The sequence below is a fragment of the Solanum dulcamara genome, chromosome 4 (genome assembly GCF_947179165.1).
Source record: "Solanum dulcamara chromosome 4, daSolDulc1.2, whole genome shotgun sequence".
Taxonomy (NCBI): domain Eukaryota; kingdom Viridiplantae; phylum Streptophyta; class Magnoliopsida; order Solanales; family Solanaceae; genus Solanum; species Solanum dulcamara.
In genome coordinates, this window is record NC_077240.1 from 28,527,371 (window position 1) to 28,554,946 (window position 27,576).

Consider the following 27,576-nt stretch of genomic DNA (forward strand, 5'->3'; position numbering starts at 1 on the left):
GTAAATAGTAGGAGATCAAGCAGGTCCGGACTCACAACCTACACAAGTGTAGAAGCAAGGGGTGAGTACCAAACAACACAGTACTCAGAAAATGGATAACTAAAACTAAGCAAAGCTTAATAGATACAAGTACTCCTGTTATCCCAACCGAACCTCCTTAACTACAACCTGCATAAAACCAGCCCAACTCCACATTGTACGCAATAATAATATTACAACCACAAATACTCATCAGTAGTCTCATCAAGTGAATCATATCAAGTCAAGTTTAACATATACAGAGCAATAAGTGGTAAACACAAATTTATAAATATCAACAAAATGCGATGCAATGCAATGAGATGATGTATGTCTGTCCTATTAGTACACATCCGCTGAATTATAGTCTGGAACCTATGGGAGACATTTTTGTCCAAGTTACCTATCATAGAGCGTGTGGCCCATCCCCTCAATATACATATCCAGCCACAGAACATGTGGTCCGACCTCTTTGTTTCATAATACCTGCCATGGAATGTGTGGCCCGACCCCTTTATTTCATATCATGTTCAGTCTCAACACAGTATGCCAGAACCAATGCAATCAATTCATGTTCATATGATTCACGATAATAACATGACAACAATAATAATTTTTCTTATCTCACATCAACATAGTCATTTCACATGTCCAAAATAAACTCATAATCACAACATATCAATTCCACCAGTAGATGTCATTGGATCACCATTCTATACCCCTTATCTCTATTTTTAAGGTCAATCATACAATCAATAACCCAGTTCAATTCTCATTACTCTCCAGTACACATAACACGGAAATACAAGCATCTACAAGCTTAAGCTGAGGTTTAAATATTCACTTGCCTCAATTAAATTGAATAATCACTTTAAAACTTGAGCCTTTCGTAACGCTTCCGAACAATCAAAATCTGTTCAAATGCATAATCTTCATAAGAATACGAATCCAATGACACCCATATTGCTATATTTATTTTTGAATCAAAAATTGGGTCAAAAAGTCATCCCGGGTCATTGAAGTCAAATCTGAAATTTTCTTTCCGATTATGTTCACTCATGATAAAATAAACTCACATGTCAAATTTCAGCGAAAACATATCGTTATTCTACCCCCAAATCAAGATTTTATGTAAAAAATCCTAGGGTCATATTTTCTTATTTTAGTGTTATTTCTCCACCAATATACCCTAAAAATATGTTCATAATCACATAAAAATTTAATGAAAAGGAATCACATAAAAATTTAATGAAAAGGATGAGAATAATTACCTTGATGCTTTGAAATGAAAATCCCTATTTTTCTCTTCTCCTTTATTTTCTTTCTTCCTCCGTATTTTTTTCAGCTTCTGTGTTCGTCATTGTTCTCCTTCTATTTTTTTTAATTTTTTTTCTTTCTCAAACTAATTATGTATTAAAATTTACAAACCATACTAACCTATTTTAATAAATATAAGAAAAGTGGTATAGGGTATTAAATAAATTAACACTTTAGCCTACCAATTAAATTAATTCTCTAAAATTATCCCTCAACTAATTAACCGAAGTTACCGAAAGGTCCAAAATTTTCAACTTAAATTTACAAAAAGGGTCTTCTATGAAAGGAGAAGAACTCGTTCTCAAAATTATCTAACGGATCATTACATAATGTCTTGAAGATGACATTGTACATCTTATTTTTTTGATTTTATTTATCAAGTATCTTTCAGATGCCATTAAACAATATAATCAAACATCAAGGGAACAACATTCAATTGAGAACTTCAAGTGTGGTATTAAATCACACGCTCAAGAGAACAACCTCTTCAATTTGACATCTTTTTCAATCACAGTGTAATTATAAAAAAAATGACAACAACAACAACAACAACAACAACCCAGTGAAATCCCACATCGTGGGGTCTGGGGAGGGTAAAGTGTACGCAGACCTGACTCCTACCAATGTAGGACGGCTGTTTCCGAAAGACCCTCGTCTCAATAAGAAGCATAGGAAAAAAGGTCAGACACGAATATTAAAAGTAGAAAAGTAGATAACAAAAAAGTTCCAAACAATAGTATAATCAAAGCACCAAAAAAACAACAGATATCGACAAATAATAACATAAATACCATAATAAGGTAACATAACATACATAACATAAATAACATAAATCAGAGTACAAAAAAAAAAATCATAGTGCGTTAATACGCCTACGGATAAGGGGGAATAATGCCACTATGTACTAGCCTTCTACCCTGATGTGTGTCCTCCACACCCTTCTATCTAAGGTCATGTCCTCGGTAAGTCGTAAATGCGCCATATCTTGTCTGATCACCTCTCCCCAATATTTCTTCGGCCTACCCCTACCTCTTCTGAAACCATCCATAGCCAACCTCTCACATCTCCGCACTGGTGCCTCTGGGACTCTCCTCTTCACATGCCCAAACCATCTCAGTCGCGTTTCACGCATCTTATCCTCCACCGGGGCCACTCCTACCTTGTCTCGAATAACCTCATTTTTAATTTTGTCACTCCTGGTATGCCCACACATCCATCTCAACATTCTCATCTCGGCAACTTTCATCTTTTGCACGTGGGAGACCTTAACTGGCCAACACTCCGCCCCATATAACATAGCTGGTCTAACCACCAGTTTGTAGAACTTGCCCTTAAGTTGTGGTGGCACCTTCTTGTCACATAACACACCGGAGGCAAGCCTCCATTTCATCCATCCTGCCCCAATACGATGTGTGACATCCTCGTCGATCTCCCCGCTGTCTTGCATGATAGAACCAAGGTACTTAAAACTACTTCTCTTTTGGATGGCTTGGTCCCCGAGCCTAACTTCCGCGCCAACCTCTTGAGGAGTCTCACTGAACTGGCACTTTAGGTACTCTGTCTTGGTCCTACTCAACTTAAACCCTTTAGACTCCAAAGTGCGTCTCCAATCTTCCAACTTAGCGTTAACTCCGCTTTGAGTCTCATCGATGAGGACTATGTCGTCCGCAAAAAGCATACACCATGGCACCTCACCTTGAATTTGTCGCGTCAATACATCCATCACCAAGGCAAACAGAAACGGACTAAGAGCTGATCCTTGATGCAACCCCATCACAACTGGAACAAAAAATATTGTTGTAAGGTTGGTTTGATTTGGTTTATAAATTTGACAAACCAACATAGTTGATTTGCCTATTTCTTAATGAAAAACCAAACCAAACCAACCTATTTACACCCTTAGTTCCAAGAACGTCTGCCCAATCTATTTTAGATGCAAACACTGGTGGAACTAACAAACAGTAGGTACTTCAAAAGATGTGCATTTTTCCTCTTTTTTATTGCGTATGTTCACCTGTTGACACCCAATTTTTGCCCTCCACAATTAAATTAATTTTCAAGCTTCTTCGATTTTAAATAATTTAAAATAATTATTTTAGAAAATCAAAAAATACTTTTAAAATCTTTTTGCAAGTAAATTTTGCCATTTTTCTATAAAATATATATCTTGATATACATAAAATATTTTTTTTATATTCATTGGCTTTAATAGTAATTTGAAAAATCATCTCAAAAAATGCGAGTTTAACTCAAATATGTATTTACTTCCCCTTTATAGTTAAATTATAGTTAAATAATAATTAATCTTGTATTTTGGTAATTTGATAATTATTTTACTTTGTTAAATTAAGAAGCTTGACCAGTTAATTTTGTCACGACCCAAAATGGGCCATGAGTGACACCCACACTTAATCTCCTAGATGAGAGAACCAATGATACAAACCCCAACTTACATTAACTATTCAACTTATAAAACACGATAATAATGCGGAAGCTCAAACCTTATTAAAGTAAGAAATAACAAAAGCCACCAAAATCTATTACGTAACGTTCCCCAAAATCTGAAAGTCATCATATAAAGGATATCTAAATTCTAAAATTAAGTCTGGAAATATCAAACACCAGAATAAATAAATAACATAATGTGTCTGAAAACTAAGGACACCATGCCATGACCGAGAGAATTCATCACGAGCTAGAAGGATAATTCACCCTGCAATCTGATGAACTGGAGACTAACTAGAGCTGAGGTTGAGTCGAAGTCGATGGAACACTCGTTGCACTCTACAAAATAAAATAAAGAAAAAAACAAGTAGGGATCAGTACAGAACAACATGTATTGAGTATATATCATTGGCCGACTCAAAAAAGAAATCAATATGCATAAAGTAATAGCGGGAAATCAATCATAGCACTTAACATGTGGCAACCAACAAGATCAAGATCAAGTGACAACACAATGAACAATTACATAACAGTCAACAATATCAAGATCACACATGAGGACTCAGGCCTCCACATCATGCTCTTTTGGAAAATGAGTTATTGGAGGTTGGATAGCATTAGGTCATTTTAATTTATTTTTCTTTAATATTACTGTGCCGAATCGTGATACCCGATCCAATAATATCATATCGGCTCGTGACACCCGATCCAAATATACTGTGTTGGAATATGACACCCGATCCAAATATACCGTATCGGAATGTAACACCCAATTTAAATATACCGTGTCAAAACGTGACACCCGTTCCAAATATAATTAATTTATCATTCTGTATTATCATATTCCACTTCATTAACAATATTTCATCAAGTCTTCTTTATTCAAGACATCATTTTTAATAGGGTAAATTCAAGATTATGGATTTCACGGTCTTGGGATTGCAGACCAATCACAACAAATATCAACCATCCAAACCATAACAATTAAATGTATAGTAAACTTCACATTACTCAATGACTATCAATCACTATTAAGAGTCTATCTATGATATAGAATAAATCATAACCTACCTCAACCAAAGAATCAAAGTCAAACAAGTTATTTCACCAATGTTTTTTCTTTCCTCAATGCCTCAGGATGTTTCCAATCTAACAAGTATACAATATTCGTAAGCAAGTGAATCTGTAGACACTCATATTACTATAATCAATTTCCTAAATCTCAAGTGTAAGGTTAAGTTTTAATTTCTACAAATAACTTAATTCTAATAATTTTCATATAATGCAATACACCTAATAATTAATTACCTATCTCAATAAATTAAAACTTAATTTATAATATGATAAGAAAATAATAATAATTAAGATCGAAACCAACTGGTTAAGGAACCAACTGGTTACGAAACCAGTTGGTTCGAACTAACAACATACCAAGAAAAACAATTGCTGGACGTTACTCTTTGCTATCAATTCCATCATATCTATTCCTCCAAATTCTTTTCTCATCATTACGTTATCATTGGTTAATCATTGCACCTTGATTATTCTATAGACAATAAACCTACCAATTTAAAGAAACCACTATTGCAACAACTATAAAACCACCACTTCCATTCCTTTTCACCCACAATTTACTGATCACTATTCCAACATAATAATACTAATCATATGCCCCCCTACCAGTATATGAAATACATTGGTTTAGGCATAGTTTCCTCAAACTTTTTAATTGTCCATCTTTCGTTCGTCCGACAGGTAAGTTTTCCGCCTCCCTTTCTCTTTTTTTTCTAATTAATTAGGTATTAAAAGTTACAATCTCACTTAATGATTTTAATAAATATAGAACAAGTGGTATGCTATTTTAACTAAATCATCATTGTAGTCCACCAATTAAATAGGTTATCTAAAGTTACCCATCAACTATATAACAGTGATTATAGAATAGTCTAAAATATCTATTAAAAATTTACGGAATGAGTCTTTTATGAAATAAAAATCTCTAGTATTCAAAACGGCCTAATGAGTCGTTACAAATTTGGATTAGCTTCGTATCCTAGTCATCGGATTCGAATTATGAATGAAAAATTCCGAAGGGACTTGGTCCCTTTACCTATTTGTTTGAGTCAACTTTAAGATCATTTTTGAATCCAATTTAGGACCATTAATCAGGCCCAATTTTCCTTAAACCCAGCCCATGTAACCCTTTTCCCCTTTCTCTCCTCTCTTTCCATGAGACTCACGCGCAGAACTCCAATTCAGAGAAGAGCGACGCGAGTACACACCCTATACATACATACGCGTCCTCTTCCTTATCCTCTCCGTAAGCGGAACCTTCGAGATGAGATGTAGTTGTCTTAATCTCATCACCTCACTGGTTCTTCGACTTGAAATCGTCAGTTCTCATTCTCAAGCCGTTGAGAATTTGTTCCAATTCATACTAATTCCAGGTGGTCGAATCTTATCTCAAAAGAAAGGTTTGAATTTCGAATTTGAATCTCAAAAATTTCACCCGAATTCCCCCCCCCCCCCCCAATCTCCCTAGTTTTCCTCTATAAATGCCCCTTACTTCACTGATTCGAGGAGGAGGGGGAGGAGACGAGATTTTTACCATAAAAAATAGGTTTTTTGGGGACGGTTTTTTGAGAGGCTAAGAAAAGAACACCCCGTTGTTTGGGAGTTTTAAATTTTTCTAGAAAGTTTTTCTCTCCCTCGGCTGTCCTAGAGCTCGAGTTCCGGTTCGCTGCCCAGAATCAGGTAATTTTCTTGTCATTTTTCCTTTAATCCTATTTCTTTCCTTTAGAATCATGTTTGGGTGTTAGCTGTTTGTAGATGATTAGTTTAGGGATTATCTTTCTCGTCTTGGTATATTTCTTATGCTTTAAGTATTTTCAGTAGCTTAATTGTTCTGTTTCAATCGATTATGGGTTCTTTATGTTCTTCTTGCTATTACGAAGAATGTTGAGTATCTTGATTTGTGTTTTAATTTTTGCTCTCTTTGCGTTTCATTCACTGTTTTTGATAACCTCATCAGGTTGCCCATGATTTCATTTAGCTTGAGCTCTTGTCATGTTTATTTTACTCTCCAGTGCTTCAAGTTTTCTTTACTTGCATACTTAAATGCTCATCTACTAGTTATTTTTAGCATTTAGACAAAATTCGAAATCGTCTTTCTCAAGTTTAAGGTCTGATTGTAGTCGTTGATAGTTGTTGGCTCAAGTTGGTAGTTTTTGTTGCATTTCATTAAGTATTAGCCATACTTTCATCAGTGGTGTCATGTATCGTATAGTACTAGTATGCATCCTTATTCGGCACTGTTCTAGCTCGGAGTTCTGAGTGTGTGTCAAGCATGATTTCCCTTTTCTATTGATAACCTTTTGGTCTTTTGAATCTCAAAGATCTCATGAATATGCAGTCATGATATTACTTTAGAAAAGATTGTTACTCCTTTTATTTGAAATTAATTGTTGAAAGTATGCCCCTGTTCTCGTGCTTCTCTTTATGGTTTTGAAGAATATACATTGGTTAATATATTTCTAGTTCATCAACCTTGGTAAAGTTTACTTCGTTGCCTGAAGTTCTGTAAGCAAATTTAATATTTCAAATTATCCATGTAATTTTTTTTTTCTCGACAAAATTCTTATTTAATGCGTCGTATGTTTGATTAAATTTATGATTAATTTAGATAGAGAATTGATTTATTAGCTAGTCATGGGTTGATTAAGAGCTCCTCATGTGCTAATTTCCCTTTTTTTTTTTTTTTTATTTTCATGTGATTATTGTTGGAGTCCAATTTGGACTCAATTATCTATCTCCTTGCATTTCGAGATGGGTCATGGAGGCCGAGTTGTATTTTTTTTTCTCGAATCAACTCGTCACTCACTGTTTTAGTCTAGGTCTTGATGAGTTTTCCTCTATATCATGCTAGCTACTTGTTTCCTTCTTTACTGATGCTCTCATTGGTATTTTAGTATAAATGATTCCCCGTTATGCCTAGATACATGCTGAGTTCACGTAGAGGAAGCACCAGATTTAGTTTAGAACAATGAATTGAAATTTGAACTATTGGAAATTTCTTTACTTTGTTTTGGTTTCATCTCTAGGCTCACCCCTCACCCACCCACCCACCCTTTATTTCTTAATTCTCTGGTTAAAAGTTTTACCTTAGTGTGTGAAATACTTGAATTGATTAGCTTTCCAGTGGCCTTTCCTCTAACTGTATACTAAAATTAAAGTAGTTTAAGTGATCACTCTCATGTCCCAACTCTCCTTGTGATGCTTCCCTTTAGTTAGAGTAAAGTTGCGGCATACTAGTTCTTTAAATGTTATTAAGAAAATACCAAGATGCATCATGTTGTTGTTGTTATTCCTCTAAATCTTTTCCAATAAGCTTAGCGTATCATCTTAAATAAGTTGCTGGTATTTGTTCACATTAACGATTGTGTGTAGATGGATTAAGGATAAAGAAGATAATACTATTCACCCTCATATTAGATGGCTTGGTTTAATCACATCTCTCGTTTCAAATGTTTTAGTTCCTCTTTATTGTACCCTAAATAAGTTATCTTAGAAGGTCATTTTTGCTTGTCGGAATTATACTTTGTGTCCGTGTTTTAATTTGCCTAAAATCAATTTCTCGTGATTAAAGGTATATTAGATTGTCGTTTTTTTCCAATTACAGATCATATATCTTTAAATAGTAATGTTGCATGCTACAGGTTGAAGCTATAAAATTGGATTTGTTGGTTGAAATTACGATGATCACAGTAGCCTATATTATGTTTAAATTCATGATCTTCAGTTTGTCGTCTTTAACAGTGAATGCATGTTCATTTGGTGCATGACTTCTCTATTTATTCATAGATATTTGGGCGTGTAGCCTTAGCTAAAATATGTTTAAGGACTCAGTTAGACCCTGCTACACCTATATATATGTTTGCTTGATTTTTATTCAACTAGAAGAGAGATCAGTTTAGTGTTCTTGCAGTCATTCTATCAATTATTACTTGGTTTAATCGTTAATTTGTTAGTTTAGAGGGGATGGTTTGTTCTAAGCCTGGAGATAGTTGTAGAGCAGTTCGAATTTCATTTTCCCCGTCTCCTTTCTTCATTATTGTATGATGCTCAACGTGATTTAATTTGTCATTCTTGCAGTTAAAGTTATTTCAGCTTGAGCTAAATTTCATTTCCCTTCTTTTACGGTCCTGTTTGTTATTTAAAATGGATATAGACAAGTATTGCAATTATGTATTCACTCATGTGGTAAGATGTGTGGTCCATTTGAAATCTGTGAAATGTAGTAGTGACTCCTTTATTAAAAGGCTATTATAGATATAAATATGCTGTCCTATTTGAGGGTTCATGTTAAGATTTAGCTATCCAGTGTAATAGAGTGACATTATTTGGTTTTTGGTTTGTTCAGTTAGTTATTATTTGTAGCCACTGTTTTGTGTTGTGTTGAGATAGCATAAAACATAATCCTTATCGAGTATGATTTTAAGATGATTCTGTCCAGATGATGAATGTCAGATGATTTTATGATTGTTTATATATTGGGATAGTTACTGATTTTCTCTGTCGTGTGCTGCATATTTTGCGTCTTATGTATACTGATTTTCTCTATTGTGTGCTGCATACTTTGCTTCTTATGTATACTTGTTCAAATGCTTACTTAAGACTAGATAGTTAGTTTTCTTTTTTCCAGTTCTTTCATATATGTTGAAGCATGAATCAATTGTTATTTGTACTCTTCAAGTCAATATTTTTTTGATTTTGGCTAAGGCCATTTTATTTAAATTTCCAGCTAGCGCAAAGTGTCCAAATCTGTTATAAATCCTTCCTATATGCTTTACCTGACGTGTTTTATTTGGTTTGCTAAAATTCAGTGATGAATATGGTATGGTTTGAATCACTATGGCCTGCAGTTTATATTTTTATGCTATTTCATTTTGTTTGGTCATTGTCATCTCCTATTTACTAATCCTTATTCTCTTTGTTTTTCTTTGCATAACTCTCTTGTTCGAGTCCATTTGGACTCCGCATCTTTTGCATGCTCTTCTACTCGAATCAACCTCCATCAAGCCGTTTGAAAGGGAAGCTAATATCGTAGAGTGAAAACCTGAAATGGTAGCAAATCGCAGCAGCAGCCCTAAAGGGCTAAAATAATTGAAATTATAGACTTAACGGTCTTATTTGATGAATGGCTACGTGAAACAGAAATGGGCACATAATTAAAAATTGTATCGAGAAGGACCGGAAAGGTGGAAACAAGATCAGCTATAATTTGATCATTATGAACAAATCCAAAATCTTTATAGATAGAGCACATAATTAATTCCCAACCCTGGGGTGAATGAAATCCGATACATAAATCAGTTAATAAAAGAATAGAAAAAGCTTTTACTGAGTCACTTAAGTTATATAGGAATTTCAGAGCCCAAGAGTTAAGAATAACAAGTTTTTCATTACCCAAAATTGAATACCCACTTAGAATAATGAAACATATGGTATTTGTTGAGAAGTGCAAAATCGTATGGATATGATTCTTATTTTGTATTTTGATTAATTGGATCGTTTCTTTGTCCTTTTCTTTAATTCTTTACTTTATTTAGCTCTTTATTTTGTGAACTCATGATATTTGTTGCTAACTTCTTGACTTTTTTTTTAATTAACTAAGATGAATCCTCAATGGGAAAATTAGAGGTTTTACAACGATTTTATCTTTATTTCACTTTCTCATTCATTCATGTTATTTATATATTCGTTAGTTCTAATGTAAGTTTTCTAAAAACTAATTTAGTTGGTCTTTTAGCCAAATTTAGGAATTTGTAAGAATGACTTAAGGATCGCCTATATCCTTTCATAGTTATTGAACAAGGTTCTTTTAATCCCCGTTTATGTCTTTGAATTAATCGTTTAGTTAAAAACTTGAGTATGGATAAAATTGTTAACTTAAAATTATTTTAAAACTTTACAAGTAACAAAAGATTTTGTCATTTCTAACAAATATTTTTACAAGTAATTTTAATTTTCTTTAAAAATAGCCAATTTTTTTAATCCGTCGGTCAATCGCATGTTAGCAAACCCTTTAAGGTGCGTAAAATCTTTCTTAGAGGGTTGCTTGAACTGTTATTCGACTTTGATTTCTTTTCAAAATTTCTTTTTTTAAATAGTTTCTTAATTTTCCTAAAATTAAGTGGCGACTCTAAATTCCTATTTTTTTAATTTAATGATTTTTTTCGCCTAGTTATGAAAAGGTTTTAAAACTTAACTTTCGAAATCGGATTGTAACTCCGCCACTCTATTTTGTTTCATGAATATGTGTGTCACTGATGCTTCTCTTAGCCTCTACATTAAGGATCTACGTTCAAGAGCAATGTTAGTGTAGAGTAAATTGTCATGTTTTAGCATATCTAAACTTTCATAGAATTCAGGTTAATCTTTAAAAAAAATTAGGTTATGATTGATTGCCAGTTAGAGGCAAAGAGCTTTGAGTTCTATGGAGAATCTTGCTCATAATGCTTAAGACCTAATCACCTTTGCGATTTTTATGATTCCACTCAGTCCCTTGTCCTAATTGATTTGTGTTAAGTTTGAACTTTCCGATTAGAGGGGCTCCCAATTAACAAGAATGGTTGTGTATTGACAATTAGGAGCATTGTTGTGACTGATGATGAGGTGGTACTTTGTGGCTTGATAAAGTACATTGTTGAAGGAGATGTATTCCTTTTTCTTATTAAAAGTTTATCATTCTTTTGGAGCCAAATGTTCCAAAAATAGTAAGGAAATATGGCTTCCCATGGCAGATGTGCATTATAAGGCTTCCTTTTAATTGCTTTCCATAATTGGCCTCAAGTTTCAATAGTGAGGTTGGGTGCTATAGCAAATTGCACTAAAGTGTTGTTAGAAATAACAGTTGTCCAGAATTGAGTAGAGTTGGGCCAACCAAAGAAAAAATGATTAATGTCTTCAGTTGTATGTCCACGAAAGTTGCAGTTTTGGTTCTCCTCAATTCCTATCCTATGCAAGTATTGAGTTGTGGGGAGCCTTTCATGTTGTATGAGCCATTGAAAGATTTTAATTTTATTTGGGCCAAGAATTCTTGATACTCAGTTGAAATTTTTCTTGGAAATTTTCTTATTGTCGTGGGATGAATGGTTATAAATGAGGATATAAGCACTACTAGTGGTGAACTTGCCATTGTTTGTTAGTCCCCAAATAAGATTGTCTTCCCTTACATTATTTGGCATAAGATGGGTAGTCTTAATACTAGCCTTTATTTCAATGGGTAAGGGTATTGAGAGGCCAATCAGATCCAGTTGCCATTTCTTCTAAGATTGCTAACCTTCGCTATCTCATCCTCTTTCCCCAAAAGGCATTGGATCATGCTTCTAATGGCTACATCATGAGGGAGTCATGAGTCATTAAAAAAGTTCATCTTTGTGCCCTTGCGGACTATTCATCTATGACTCTTTTTACCATCTTTCCATTCCTCCAAGACACATCTCAATGTTCTAGATATTGGAATTTTTCCTCCCGTTAGAACCTAATTTAGAGCATTTTCTTAAAAGAATTTTACCCCAATGGTTATTCTGATTATGGTACAACCTCTAGTCTAGACTTGAATGAAGGGCTCTGTTCTTAATATCACTGTAACGATTCATTAGGTCGTTTTGAGTACTAGAATTTTTTATTTAATAAAAGACTCATTCTGTAAATTTTTAATGTGTATTTTGGATTATTCGATAACTACGATTATTTAATTGAGGATAACTTTAGCTAATTAATTTAGTTAGTGGGCTAAAATGATAATTTATTTTATACCGTATACCACTTATCTTATATAGTACTTGTTAAAATAAAGTGGAATAGGGTTTAATATTTTATTTGTCCACTACTATGCATAACTGAAATGAGAAAAGAGAGAAGACGAGAACATACCTGTGGACGATGGAAGCAGCTCAAATTGCTTCAGGTAACCACCGAAATCCCTGTAATGTTACAAGGTTATATTAGTATATTGTATTGTTGAATTGAGGGAAAAGGAATGGAAATTTCAAGAAATTTTAGGTGATAAATTGGTCACTGTTCGTTTTTTATTTTAGGAAGGGGACAAGTTTTAGTTTTCTTTATTATGAATGATTGAGGCAATGATTAAGTTTTTGGAATTGACATATATACAATATAAGATAGGTATTGGTTCTACGAATTTTCTCTTGCTGCGTTATTAAGTCATAGTTAATTTTGGTTTTAACTTATTCTATTAATTATCATATTATGATTCAAGTTTTGATATATTGGGATAAGTAATTAAGTAATAGGTGTATATATATATATATATATATATTCAATTTTTATTTTATAAAATATTTAAATATGTGTTTAAATTTATTTAAACATACCAATTACTAAATTTACTAATCATAGGTCATATTAATAAAAAAAATAAGTAATGATTTGCAAGTTATTAGATTGGTATAACGTACGTGAAATCAAATTTTGGGAAACCAATAGAAAAAATTGGTCCTTTGTATAACATTTTTTCTCTATAAATCCATCTTTTTAAAGTATATTATTATCATGATAGCTAGGGGTGTTCATGGTTCGGTTTGGATCGGTTATTGATTAAAATCATAACCAAATCAATTTAATTGGTTATTAAATGTCTAAAATCATAACCAAATCAAGTAAAATAATAACCACAGGTTAGGTTATTGTCGGTTTGATTCGGTTATTCGATTTATGACTAACCGAGACAATTCACGGGCCACAAGGGCAAATTTTGCTGCATATTGAGGGAAAGACATGCTGATAGACTTACAAGTTACAACGCATTTTAAATTTAAAAGAACAAGTCAAACAGATGTTCCAAAATACAAACAACTTTGTCCATTAAAATGAAAAAATTACATATTTAAACTAAAGTAACTAGAGAATCCATAATATAATCAAAAGTACTTCGACCTTCTTCCTTACCTTAAGCTCCAAAGTCCAAACTAATCAATGCTCAAAACAGTGTCCGGATAATCTGCAAAAGAAATCACGATATTAGGCATTAAATGTCTAAAAACATAAAGGTATAGCAGCTCAGCCAACAAATATAGCAATAAGTCAAACAACTTATGCCCAAAACTTAAAGTGCAACTGAAAAAAATTTAACAGCAGCAGCACAGCTGAATAATTTAGAGTATTGTGGTGTTGTGCTGCTGACACTGAAGACCTGCAACACTTTACATTTGGAATTCTCTCATTGTTTGCTTCTTTTGTGCAGGTACATCCAGGACCTGCAGTATCCAAAAAGCTAAATATGACCCCTCATGGTGTTCTCCATCACCACCAAACTTCAAACAACTTGAAGAATCCAAGAACTACAGCTTGGTTCATCCAAGAGTTGCTGAACAAGCTGACCAACACCATTAACAAATTTCAAGATTTCTAATGGACATTGCAGACTTGCAGTGCTGCAGCAGTTGATCTAATTCATGAAGTTCTTCCATATCCAAAGGGAGCACTACATGGTGCAAACACCTTGCAGCAGCTCTTAGCAACCTGTAACACATTGCAGAGCTGCAACATCTACAACAACAGCACCCAACAACCTTCAACACCTTGCAGAGCTGCAGACTTGCAGCAAACTGCAACATCCAGCAACAAATCCTTAAACTACATAACAACAACTTCAGCATCCAACAATTGTAACATCTTTAGCAACCAACAATTACAACAACTTCAGCATCTAACAACAGTTGAGCTACTCTTGGAGTTTTTCCATTTGTATAAATAACCCCATGAAGCTTCTCAGACAATGCAGTGATGCAGCACCCAGCAACAACAACACCCAACAACATGTACCTCAACTACACAGCTACCTACACAGCTCCAACACAATCATACTTGGAAGTTGGAACCTGCAACATCCAACAACTAGCAGCATCTGCAAACCTGCAACAGTGGATCAAACAAAGAAGGGATTTTTTTCTAAATTCAGACAGTTCAGCAGCGGCAGCAGCACTGCTGAAACTGTGGCAGCATCACAGTTCAGCAGCAGCAGCTCAGTTTCGAGCTCTCAATATTAAAGTGTAGCAACACATATTAAAGTGACAACAATTAGCTAAAATACCATAGAAAGCTCAAAGTTTCAACAACTATCTTTCTAAGATAGTAATTTGCAGGGAGTGAAACAAATATTCATATAGTTAATTATGTAAAATTACCCTTTTCAGCGATCTCAAGTTTTTGAATTTCTTCTAAAAGGTCTTCAAGCCTGCATTCTTTAGATGTTGACCGCAATCATTGTTGACAACAAACAAGAGCTTCAGCCGTCTTTGTCGATAGAGAACTTCGATAACAATCAAGTATCCAACCGTCGGTGCTAAAAGCTGATTTCGAGGCAACAGTAGATGTAGGAATAACAAGCACATCTCTTGCAATCCTAGAGACAAAAGAATATCTTTCAGATGAAGATTTCCACCAAGTCAAGATATTGAAATCCTTAATCTTCTCCAGATCATCCATCAAATAATTTTCAAGATCAGACTTATTATCACCACCATTCTCATCTTCAAGAAATTTCTCCCATTGCGATTGCCACACATTAGAATTATTGATTGCACTAATTTAACTCATCATACTAGTTTGATCTCCAATATTTTCACTAGAAGGCCTAGAAATAGAATTCTTATAATGATTATACAAGCGATTTAAAGTGTTCACCACTTTAGTAGACTTTCCATTTCCCTCCACAAGATCATAAAAATTGTTAAAAAGGAACTTCACATAACGAGGATCCAACACAATGGCAACAAATAACAACATGTTCATATCCTTAAAATCACCCCAATATTTATCAAACTTAATTTTCATCTTCCTAGCTATATCAGTCAAAATTGAATCGCTACAATTCGAATACTGGACAATTATGCTTTGAAGATTAAAAAGCTCATGAAAGAAACAATTTGAAGTAACATGCAAAGTACTCAAAAACTTCAAAGTGGTTTTATAGAAAATCTCAAGAAACTTGAGAAAGACTTTCACATTCTTCCAATCTTCCGAAGATAAATGCACTGTTGTTCCACTTAATTCAAGACAATAGTTAAAGTACTTATGATCATCAATATACATTCGTGAAAAGGCTTTTTCAAATTGTATAGCTGTATTGAACATCAAGTATGTAGAGTTCCACCTCGTCTCAACATCTAAACTCAAAAGGCCATGGGTGTCTAGTTTAACTTCTCAACATATGACTTAAAGGAAGCAGATCTTGCAGGAGAAGACTTAACATATTTCACAGCACGTCTTACCCGAGAAATGGACTCATTTTCTTCACTCAATCCTTCTTTTACAATTAAATTCAAGATATGAGCATTACACCGAACGTGTAAAAAATTATTTTCCAAGATGACACCATTCCAATCATTAATTCTCCCTTTCAAGTACCTGATTGCAGCATCATTAGCTGATGCATTATCTAGTGTCACAATGAATATATTCTCGATCTCCCATTCTAACAAACAAGCTTCAATTCCTTTTGCAATTGTCTCACCCTTATGATCTGGAGTTTGAAAAAAGTTAAGATTTTTTTTTTGCATATTCCATTGATAATCAATTCAGTGACCAGTAATGACCATATAAGTCAAATTTTGGATTGACGTTTATGTGTCGCTAGTAAGACAAACACATTGATCTTTAACAAGCCTTTTAAGCTTTTATTTCTCTTCTTCATAAATTTTTAAACATTGTCTAGCAATAGTAATGCGAGAAGGTAACTCAAAATTAGGTAAAACAACCGCCATTAGCCTCTTAAAGCCTTCCCCCTCAACGACTCTAAATGGTTGTTCATTTATTATAACAAACTCGGCAATGGCCCTTCTAACTTCGACAACATTATAAACAACCTTTTCCAAACCTCCTTGCCCCCTTTCTTTAATAGGTTTAATATTGAGTGTTGTCTGCTTCCTATCAATGGTCTTAAAAGGGTATTTTTCATACTTGTTAAGCAAATGTCCCCAAAGATTAGAAGTCTCATAATTAGAAGGGCAAGCCAAGTCTTTGGGGCAGTACTTGCATTTTGCCCTCAATTTCCCTATTTTATTAATAAACTGTGTGTAATGATCCCAAATTTTAGATGTTCTTCTACCATTATCCCTAGGGCTAGGGTCTGTTCTTCTTCTACAAGGAATAGTTCTTTTCTGCTTTTTACGAGGTTTACGCACTGAAGAAGTATTAGGAGCATTACCATGTGCTTGAGTTATAGCAGATGTTAGTGTTATTGTACTATCTTTAGGAAGCTCCAAATCTTCAACCTCTGTAACTGTCCTTTTCATCTGAAAAATATTAGAAGTTTAGGACCCATTCGGACAAGAAAAAATAAAGGTAAAAATTCAAAACAGAAAAGGAAACAACTTAAAATCAACTTAAACATTCGAAAAAGAAAAGAAAACAACTTAAACATTTGAAACAAAAAAGGAAACAATTTAAATTCAACTTAAAATTCGAAAAATTTCTTACAAACCTTCTGGAAATTTAACAATCTTGTACTTGAGGAGTTAAGGTTGCTCTTGAGCCTTCACTGTTACTGTGACTTTGTGAGAACTGAGAAACCAACGTGAGCTTAAAGGCTTGAAGTTTCCGCTTCTTCGGCTGAACTTGGAACTTGGAACTTGGAAGTGGAACAAAATTGTAAAAGGAAAAGAGAGTAGGATTTTTAAGTTTTCACTCTAAACCCTTATGTTATGCTGCTGGGCCTGGCTGCTGCTAGACATTTTAGGAAATAGATTAATAGAGTATTAAAAATTTCAAAGGAGAAGGGAGGTAAAATTTGAGCAATGGATCATATTTTTCAAATTGGGCTTGAGAGTTGGGCTTGGATTGTTGGATTTGGGCTGTTAGACATATTATAAAATATATTTAATTACTTATGAAAAGCTAATATTATACATATAAATAATTATAAATTTTATGTGTATAATTATCGATTTGGTTCGGTTATTTATTCGGTTATTTTTTTCTATAATCATAACCAAATCAAATATTATCGGTTATTCAAATTTAAAACCAAACCAAACTAAATGTCGATTTTTTTATTCAGTTTGGTTAAATTTTTGATTTGATTTTGGTTTTAACCAAAACTGTGAACGGCCCTAATGACAGCATATGGAAAACAAGAATATCTTATTTATATATATATATATTTTCCAAATGGTGTTTGATACTCAAAGTGAAGTAATTAATTTAAATTTGGCCAAATCCATCAGTGGCCCCTTAAAGTTGGCTCCAATTTTCACTTAGACATCTAAACCAAGATATATTTATTTTAGACATCTAATGTAAGGGTCTAATGTGTCATTTTGACACTTTTTAAACAGCTAGCCCCTCGCGTGTTTTGCACTTACCTGAGGCGCGTAAAATCTATTTTTTCATCTGATGTGGCACCAAACAAGGCCTATAACGGTCATATCTCTCTTATCTATATATGTATGCCTCTTCTTCTTCATTTTTGCCCTAATCAGTTCTCTCTTCTTCTTTGTTTTTCTCTCTTTCATGCCCTAATTTCTTAGATTGTTTCTCTGATTTGGAAAAAGAAAAAGGCAAAAATCAGTTTTCTCTTGTATCTGATTTGGAAAAAGAAAAAGGCAAAAATCAGTTTTCTCTTCTTCTTTGTTTTTCTCTCTTTCATGTCACTCTTCTCCTACACTTCCATGTCGAGCTTCTCCAACTCTTTCATGGCCTCTTTGGATGAATGTCGATATTGTAAATGTGGTAATGAAACACTATTAAAGACTTTTTGGACTCAAACTAAATCCAGATCGTAGATTTTTTACTTGTAAACTTTCAAAGGTAAAGTAATTCTTTATGTTAATAATTTTACTCATATATTATAACTTTTATTTAATGTGAATCTTAAAGCTCCATTTATTTTCTATAAGTACAACAAAAGAGGAATAAGTATTTTCTGTTAATTGTGGGCTTCTAATTTTTTTCTGATTGATTTTGTAGAAAATGGGTGGTTGTGATTTTTTTATTGGTATGAAGATCGACACCCTCCTCAAGCAAATAAGGTGATTTGGGGTTTGTTGAAGAAAGTCAAGGCTTTTGATGAAAAAATAAATCGAGCAAGAAATATATTTATTATTGGTGTGATCGCTACTGGTTGGTAGCGATTGGAATATGGAGATTGAGGCCTAATTGTTAAAATGTGTTGTGTTTTTGCTGTAAAGTTGCTTATGTTTTGGATAGGTAGTGGTGCAGTATTATTTTGATGTTGTTGTTGCTGTAAAGTTGATGTAAAGTTAATGTAAGGGTCTGATGTTGTTGTTGCTGTGATGAAATAATCTTCATGTTGTCGTTGTTGCTGTAAATTTCTAGCTAAGCCACATTTGTATGTATTTTGATGTTATTGTTGTATACAATTCACAATTCACATCTTGTTGAAGTGAATACATATTTCACTTGTTAAAAGTTCAAAATCCCTTCACAATGTAACTCAAAAACAGTGGACTGGTTAATACCAACAACAAAAATAGAGACTTCATAAATTTAATATCAAAAACATTTAACAATATCACAATGTAACTACAAAAACATAATTCATAATGAATTCAAAGTTAGCATTATGCTAAATACCACAATCAGTGGACTGGTTTAACAAGGTTACAATCCTCAAAAGACGTTACACTTTATGTTAAGCTGTTAAGCAATCCGCAATTAGTATTCAAAACTTCAAGCTGCTGTTACTTCTTATTTTTGTTTGCCATTTGCTGCAACTGGTTGGTAGTGACAGCATCTCTATTTTTCCATCTCAAGCCTCTAGGCTTAAAACAAAGGTCTATGCCCGTTGAACTTGCATCCTTAAAATTTGAACCTGTTGGCAGAATCCTTTGACTTGAAGTCCCTGGCTGTTTTTACAGAAAAAGAGAAACCAAAATTAGTAAGTAAGCTGCACTACTAAAGATTAGTATGTAACCAAAGGAGAAAACAACATACATTGAGTATTTGGATCCCACTTGCACTTGTGAATATGCCAAATTCAATATTACTTGATCCACCATATGATGGCTTCTTTGTCCCCCCTCTTGCAGAGTCTTCTCCAGTTGTTGCAACTCTTCTCTTTTGTCCAACAGTCTCTTTTCTCTTCCGAGGTAGTTGACTTGTTATACCTCTTGTAAAAGGAATACTTTTATCCACATATGATAGTGGTTGGCTTGAGCTTGTATCATTCACCCTCTTAACTCTACTTGTATCAGCACAAACTGTTGTTGAAGAAGCATGCTTGCTTGATGTAGTTGATGCAGGTTGGCTGAATGTTGTTGGTTCAGCTTGCAGAGTCTTTTTTTGTTCAGGTTGACTGAAGTTTTTTGGTTCAGGTTGGCAACTTCCTTGTGAGCTTTGACCAGTAAATTGTGAATTATAGATAGCTGCTTCTGAACTTTGACCAGCAATCTGAATATTTAACCACAAAATATATGTTCATTAAAAATTCAACAAGTGATTAAAAAAGACACAAGCAAGTATAAATTATGTTACCTTGCAATATCTCTTGTTAAGACCTTGTTGTTTACACATGGAACAAGTCTGTTTCACCCCTTGTTTGGACATTTTTCCATACTTCTTTCTTGGTTCATCTTTGCCCTTTCTTCTACTTTTTGCAGGTCTGCCAGGCATTGGTTTAGGTTCAGGAGGTTCAATCCTTGGATTGTTAGTTTCAGGCCACATCTTCATATTTGGAATTGGTTGGATGAAATGACTATAAGCCTTTAAGAAGGAATCATTCTTATACCAATGCTCCACAAGAGGTTCAGGCTCCTGTTCTATGTGGCACAAAGCAGCAATAGCATGTTGGCATGGAATGCCTCTCAGTTGCCAAGTTCTACAACTACAAACTCTATCAGCCAAGTTAATTGTATGCCTGTACTCTCCTTCTCCAATCTCAAACCCAACATCAGCATTCCAAAGCACCTTGCATGTCCTAGACTTGTCCTTATTCTCCTCTAAGACAAGTCTAGCCATAGGTGCAATATCAGATTTCCAGGTGTTGGCAAACTTAATCATGTCCACAGTTCTTGTCATTATCTTTCTCCTAATTTCCTCCAACATGGTTATTATAGATTTGTGTCTACATGATATGATCCATGAGTTAAAGGTCTCACATATGTTATTTTCAACTAAATCACATTTGGAATGCTCTTGAAAAAATGCCCTAACCCATGACACCTTTGGATAATGCAATAGGTCAGCACAAATATCCTTACCAAGTTTGCTCATTTTATGAAGCTCATCCTTGAACTTCACTTCAAAACTTGACTTTGAACATCTCCAGAATTGTTTTCTCCTTTCCTCTCCTTTCTAGGTTTGATTCCAATTAGACCAAATGTGTCTAGCACACATTCTAACTTCAGCATTTGATAGCAGTTCAGCAATTGCTGCATGAAAACCCTGCAAAGAAAACAAAATGCAATTCAATACTTAATAGATAATCTAATAGCTTTAGCAAATGTAATATGTAATCACCTTTTGCATATCTGCCATCACAGTAAGGCCCTGTCCAGTACCCAACTACAGGTCCTCTTTCAAGTAATTGATAAAGAAACTCCAACTATGCTTAGTTTCCTTATCTACAACTGCCCAGGCTATAGGAAACATCTGATTGTTTCCATTCTTGCCAACTGCTACTAGAAGTTCACTCTTGTAAGCACCATTTAAGAAACATCCATCAAATCCTATTATTCTTCTACATCTTTCCTTCCACCCCTTTTCAATGCATCCAAGCACACATAGAAGTATAAAAACAAATTTTTTCCTGGTGTAATTTCTCCATCCATTCTTAAAAAAATAGAACTACCAGGATTGGTCTGTTTTATAATCTCAGCATAATCACATAATCTTGCAAATTCCATATTCCAGTCACCCATGGATTCTCTAAAAATCATTAGCTTTGCCTTGTAACAGATGGTCCTACCCACATACAATCCTAACTTCTCCCTGCACAATTCTTGTATTTCCCAAATCTTTATGGATGATTGTTTAGTTATTTCATCCCTGAATTTGTTTGCTAGGAATTTACTTGTACACATTTTGTTCTTATTTGATGGAGAACACTTATGTATATGATGGTAGTTCTTGATCAAAAATTTACCAGAATCTCTATCAGTTGCACCATAACACAACCATTTGCATTTTTCTTTTAATTTACATTTAGCCCTCACTCTATAAATTTCATTAGGCCTTAACTTAATCTGATAATTATTTTCTACTGCATAATTTGCCAAAGCCTTTCTAAATTGTTTAGCATTTTCAAAAATCATTCCAAGTTCAAAAATAGAGACTTCACATTCAGTATCATACCTGACATTTTTACTTTTCCTTCTTCCTGGTTGATCAACACCCCTAACAACTTCTACATCTACCATATCTGTGCTATTATCACTATCATAGTCTGAACTATCAATATACTCTTCATCTTCTCCTAATCTGCCAACATATCTATCTTTCTTATTTCTTCCAATATCTTCAAAGCCTCTATCAATACCAGCTTCACCTACTGGTATTTCTTCAGGTACTTTCTTTTTTCTCTTAGGATTAGGATTTCTTTTGTTCCTCCTTTCAGATCTAAAGGATCTCAATTCTTCATCAACATCTGAACCATCTTCATCAGGAATGACATTTATATCCGAGTCACTACTAGGCAGATCTGACTCATTCACATCTGAAACATCCTCAGTCTCATTCACATCTGAAACAGCCTCATTCTCCACATTTCCAACATCAACAGAGTCTGGCCATGTCAAAAGACCAGCTGGAGTTGACAATTCCTCTAACTCATCAATTTCATGAACCACATAAACATGAAAGTCATCACCATCTATTAAGTCTTTCATATAGTCTAACAACTGAATATCAGAAGTAACTTGGACAAATTCATTGTTAATTTCATTTTGATAGTAAAAACCCTTCACATTTGAGTACCCAAGGTCTTCAGTGTATGAAAGAATCTCGACAAGGCTAAAATGATCTTTATCAATGGCAACGACAAATACATCTACTTCTCCTCTGTAAGTAGGGTTAGGGTCTGCGATAACATGACCCCCATAATGAAAACATGTCAATATATAGTCGTCCATATCTCAAAAAGGAAATACCCCAAAAGCCCCTTACTTTATCAATGCAATTTCCAAAAAAAAACTAGTTACAAAATGCTAACAGACAGTGACACAACCAGAATATACACCTTCTTCTTCAAGCATGAAACATGCAAACACAAACTAATGTCACTTCAAGAAGCAGATGATAGAAATGTCAAAACGCCCAACAAAATTGTAATCTTCAACACTTGATTTCAACCTTTAAACCTGAAAATTGGCAATATAAACAAACATAACAGTTAGTACTAACTAAGAATTGAATGAAAATCAAGACACATTGAACTTTCATACACTTACTAGGTTTTGATCGGTGAAGAAGGAAGAGGGTTTTGTTTGAACTGAAGAGACAATGGACACAGTGTGTTGAAGATCAAGTTTTGGGCACTGAATGAAAGTCGAGGAAGATTGAACTTTCATACACTTAGCTAGGTTTGATCGGTGAAGAAGGAAGAAGGTTTCCTTTGAACTGAAGAGACAAAGGACAGAAGATCAAGTTTTGGGCATTTGATCTTAAAGTTATGACGTGTAAAGATGGTAGTGTTGGCGGAATTTAATTGGTCAACTAATCTATGTGGAGGAAAGTGTAATACACGCTCTACACTCCAACTTCGGATTATTTAAAAAGTGTCAAAATGACACATCAGACCCTTACATTAGGTGTCTAAAATGAATATCTCTTGGTTTAGATGTCTAGTGAAAATTGTTACCAACTTTAAGAGCCACCGATGGATTTAACCTTTAAATTTATATGAATAAGACTTATATACCTCGAAAATCCCAAAGTTGAATTGCAAAGTCACTTTTCGAGAATACGTAAGCCCTTCTTTCTCATTCATTGCTTCGGTTGGAGATTCCATTACAGTTCCAACAAAAAAAAATAAAAAAATACAAAAAAAAAAAAAAAGCACTAACATGACGAAATCTATTTTTTTTGTTCATCCAAATTGATTGTATCTCATGTTTTGCTCCTCTTTCACGGGTTCTTTGCCTTTTCTTGATTTCGCTTTTGATTACTTCTTCACATTCCTTTAATACCCATTTTACATTAAAAAATATATTCTCTTTTGGCATTCTTATCGGTTTTAGTTTCTGGGTTTTGTGTATTGTGGAGGGTTGCATCCTAGGAAGGTGCATGCTGTTGATTTTCTGAAATCTGCATATTTTTTGGGGGGTAAGAAGCAATGTATGTTTTTGTTTTGATCTGCAAGCTTTCGTATGCATTGCTTATGTATCTTTGCTTTATTCCTTTTCTGGGTATTTGATTAGAGTATTGTGACTTTGGTTACTTTTCTGGACCTGATCTCTTGCATTGTTCTAATTTGGGTTGTTTGACCTTTGATTTGGCAGCATCTAGTGGTCATAAAAATAAAATCTTGAAATGGGTTGGTGAATAGAAACTAGTTTGCGGTTGTTTCCGACGGTTTAGGGGTAGGGGTGTTGTGTGGAAGGAAGGTGAAATTACTTTGCTAATTAATTTTGTCCATTATTTCATTTAGCTTGAGCTCTTGTCATGTTTATTTTACTCTCCAGTGCTTCAAGTTTTCTTTACTTGCATACTTATATGCTCGTCTACTAGTTGGTTTTAGCATTTAGACAAAATTCGAACTCGTCTTTCTCAAGTTTAAGGTCTGATGTTAGTCGTTGATAGTTGTTGGCTCAAGTTGGTAGTTTTTGTTGCATTTCATTAAGTATTAGCCATACGTATTAGCATACTTTCATCAGTGGTGTCATGTATCGTATAGTTCGTCTCTGCAGGAAACCACCGTAGAGTTCATCTCCGGTGTGGGAAATGCCGAGTTCGTGTAGTATCAGAGCTCTCTGGATCCTCACCAATCAAGACACCGTTGTTTTCTCCCGGTATTCACCTCTCCCTCTGTGTGCGCGAGTGCGTGTTTTCTTAATTTTAATCATGTGATGGTGGGATAAAATTGCAGGAGATTTCCGGTGGTGGAGAAGCGGTGGCGGGCGGCATGTGAGAGAGATGAGAGTTTTATGGAGGATGATTTGAAATATAATGTGGTGCCTTCTCTTCCTACTGATTCAGATATTGCTGCTGCTTTCGTTGACCGCAAGAAAAGGTTTTTTATTTTTCTTTTTAAAATCCTTTTCTGAATAAAGTTTGAAGCTTGGGATGATATGTTTGAGTTTAAGTGATATACAATGACAGTGGTAGTGGTTTTTTACATCATTAGTGTAATTTAACCTGTCATACAAGATACCATCTATTTTAGGTTATCAGTGGTTGTTATTAAATAAAGTTACATGCAATTACCTTCAAAGTAACATGATTACTCCGTCACGGCATAGAATTTCAACTGTATCTGTTTTAGTATGTGTACTTGAAGAGAACATAAAAGTACTATCCTTATGTCCCTAAGGGAGTGATTTAGCGGTTGAAAAATTGGAGTGACAACTCTGGGAACCAATATTTAGATCTTAGCAGATACTAGGCGATTCTTTCTATCTGTCTAAGTTTTGGAGTTTGGATGAGTAGAGTTACCTTGTACCTTTTTGATGACAAGGGAAATCTGCAGCCACTACCCTTTGGGTGTGCATAGGGTAAACCCCCCACTCCTATGCAATAGCTCGCAAATCACACAGGAGAGGTAACCTGCACTAGACAAGTCCGGTATGACGAGCTTGACCAAGAAGGCAAATCCCTTGCTTTCGCTAGCAAAGGGTTTCTAACATGAGACCTCCAACATGAAAATTTCAAGCCCAAAACACTAGGCCACCCCGACGAGTTAGAGTTACCTTGTACCTGTTTTAGTGCGAGAATAACATGTATCCGGTGGATTAGTTTAGGTGTACTATATTAGCTCAAAGACCACATTTATAGAAAAGAGTAGTGTCTTTTTTTTTTGGTTAATTGAGAAATTTGATGTATTTTAGTCACAAAACTAGGTGTAACCTTTCTCAAAAGAAAAAAAATTATCTTCACTTCCAAATCTTCGAGTTTAGTGTGCTTAGCAGTTAGCTCCTTTCGTTTTAAGCTAGTTAACTCATTTGGTTTGGATAATCTACTGAATGCTTATTATGTGTGGATGATATAGGTCATTTAAGAATAAAGAATTGTGGGTTCATTAATAATCTTAGAGATGAGGTGAGGGGGTAATAATCTAGTCTAAAGAAATAGACTAAATGGAAAAGTGGAGCTTCAATTTTCTTGATTTTACTCTCGAGCCTTGCATTATGAAATTTTGGTTTCATAACTGAAAGCTGGATGCAATATTCGCCTAGTGAATCACCTGGGTTTTGTAATTCAGTTAAAAAAGTGGCATAGTAGCAAAATTTTGAAAAAAATCATCATTTTTATTTGTTAAACTTCAGTTCAATTCTTTCTGGTATCCAATATCCAATCACTGATCAGTACTACACGGAGATAAATGACTAAAGGGAGACTCTTTCCCAACTCTCAGTCCCTATCTATTATTCTTGTATTGCAATCAGTGGGGATAGGTTCATGTTCAAAAGGTTAGTTTGACAAGGAAGTGACACTTGCAAGTTGAGAATTGGAAACATCTTGAAATCACCTGGATAATTTAAATTCAATTTGTTTCTATTATCTCTTTTTTTTTTTTGCATGGATCCACTCTGGTGTTTTTCCCTTTCATGGTACATATCCCTTCAAATTTTGTCAAATTTGCAACTTTCTTGGCTATTAAAGAAGGGAAAAAACTCAAATATGTCATTGAGCTTAATGAAAAGACCTATCTATGCTACCAGATAACATGTCATTGACATTACCATTGTGGGCCATATATGCCATTACCCTAACACAACTGTACTATTACCTGATTTCGCAATGTGGCATTATCTAAACCCTTCATTATTTATCAACCCCTTCCCCTCTCACCCCTTTTACTATTGGCATATGCGAGCCATTTTGGTAAGTTCAGTGACATATTTTAGCCTTTTCCCAATCCCTTATAATACATGACTCTCTTGGATAACAAAACTAACTTATGTTTTTTTTTTTGTTGTTGTTCATGTATGACATTCAACATTTTAGAATCATATTCCTTTATAAACCTCTCCATCTTTTCTAATTTTATGTAATAAACGTGCAATTTTATGTAACAAACTTATAAGGACAAGTTCATCCCTTATACTATAACATTATTATCTTACATGGAAATACTATACTCTCTCATTGAATTGGATTATGAATCTACTCCTATTCTATATCATTCACAATTTTCACATTCTTTATGACTATTAAAAAGATTTTAAAGAACACATAAAATTTGTTTAAGAACAAAGAGAGACGGGCTTAAAAGAGAACTAGGTATGGAAAGTACATATGAGTGTATGAATTAATAGTATGTATGTGTTTTCATTGTGGAATTTGGGGTATTACAGTGGTTGGTATGTGGTGATGACTTGGGAAAAGGACATTAAATTTGTTTTTAAAAAAAATTAGAGACAAGCTTAAGAGAGATTTCGAGAATATACTAATGAGTTATAACTGAGTATGGAAAGTACATATGAGCGTGTGAATTATGAGTATGTATTTGTTTTCATGGTAGAATTTAGTGTGATTAGCTATGACTATTGATGAAGTTGTCATGAAGAGTGAAATGGCATGCACTTACTCACTATCTGTCTTTATTATGTAAAATCTCGTTATCTTATTCATTGTTGATTTAGCTTCCATTGTTCT

At 34.2% G+C, this 27,576-nt stretch overlaps 1 protein-coding gene and 1 long non-coding RNA gene across 9 annotated transcripts in view; both read left to right on the top strand.

Moving 5' to 3' along the window:
• The first annotated feature begins 5,921 nt into the window (after positions 1-5,921).
• On the top strand, positions 5,922-14,996 carry LOC129887194 (uncharacterized). The gene is made up of 3 exons (XR_008766303.1): positions 5,922-6,534; positions 12,699-12,751; positions 14,048-14,996. It is a non-coding gene; the product is annotated as an uncharacterized LOC129887194 (long non-coding RNA).
• An 8,708-nt stretch (positions 14,997-23,704) lies between these two features.
• Positions 23,705-27,576, top strand: part of LOC129887195 (AP-5 complex subunit mu) — a 32,695-nt gene continuing 28,823 nt past the window's right edge. For 3 of the 8 annotated variants that reach the window (XR_008766304.1, XR_008766305.1, XM_055962185.1), the window contains exons 1-3: positions 23,782-24,084; positions 24,656-24,770; positions 24,848-24,991. Coding sequence is in view for 6 of the 8 variants with exons in the window: in XM_055962185.1 (XP_055818160.1) it covers positions 24,703-24,770; positions 24,848-24,991 (212 nt within the window). In the remaining 2 variants the exon portion in view is untranslated. Of the gene's footprint in view, positions 23,727-23,781; positions 24,097-24,655; positions 24,771-24,847; positions 24,992-27,576 lie in introns of those variants that run through there. The other 5 variants (XM_055962187.1, XM_055962191.1, XM_055962186.1 and 2 more) reach the window with 5 other exon arrangements.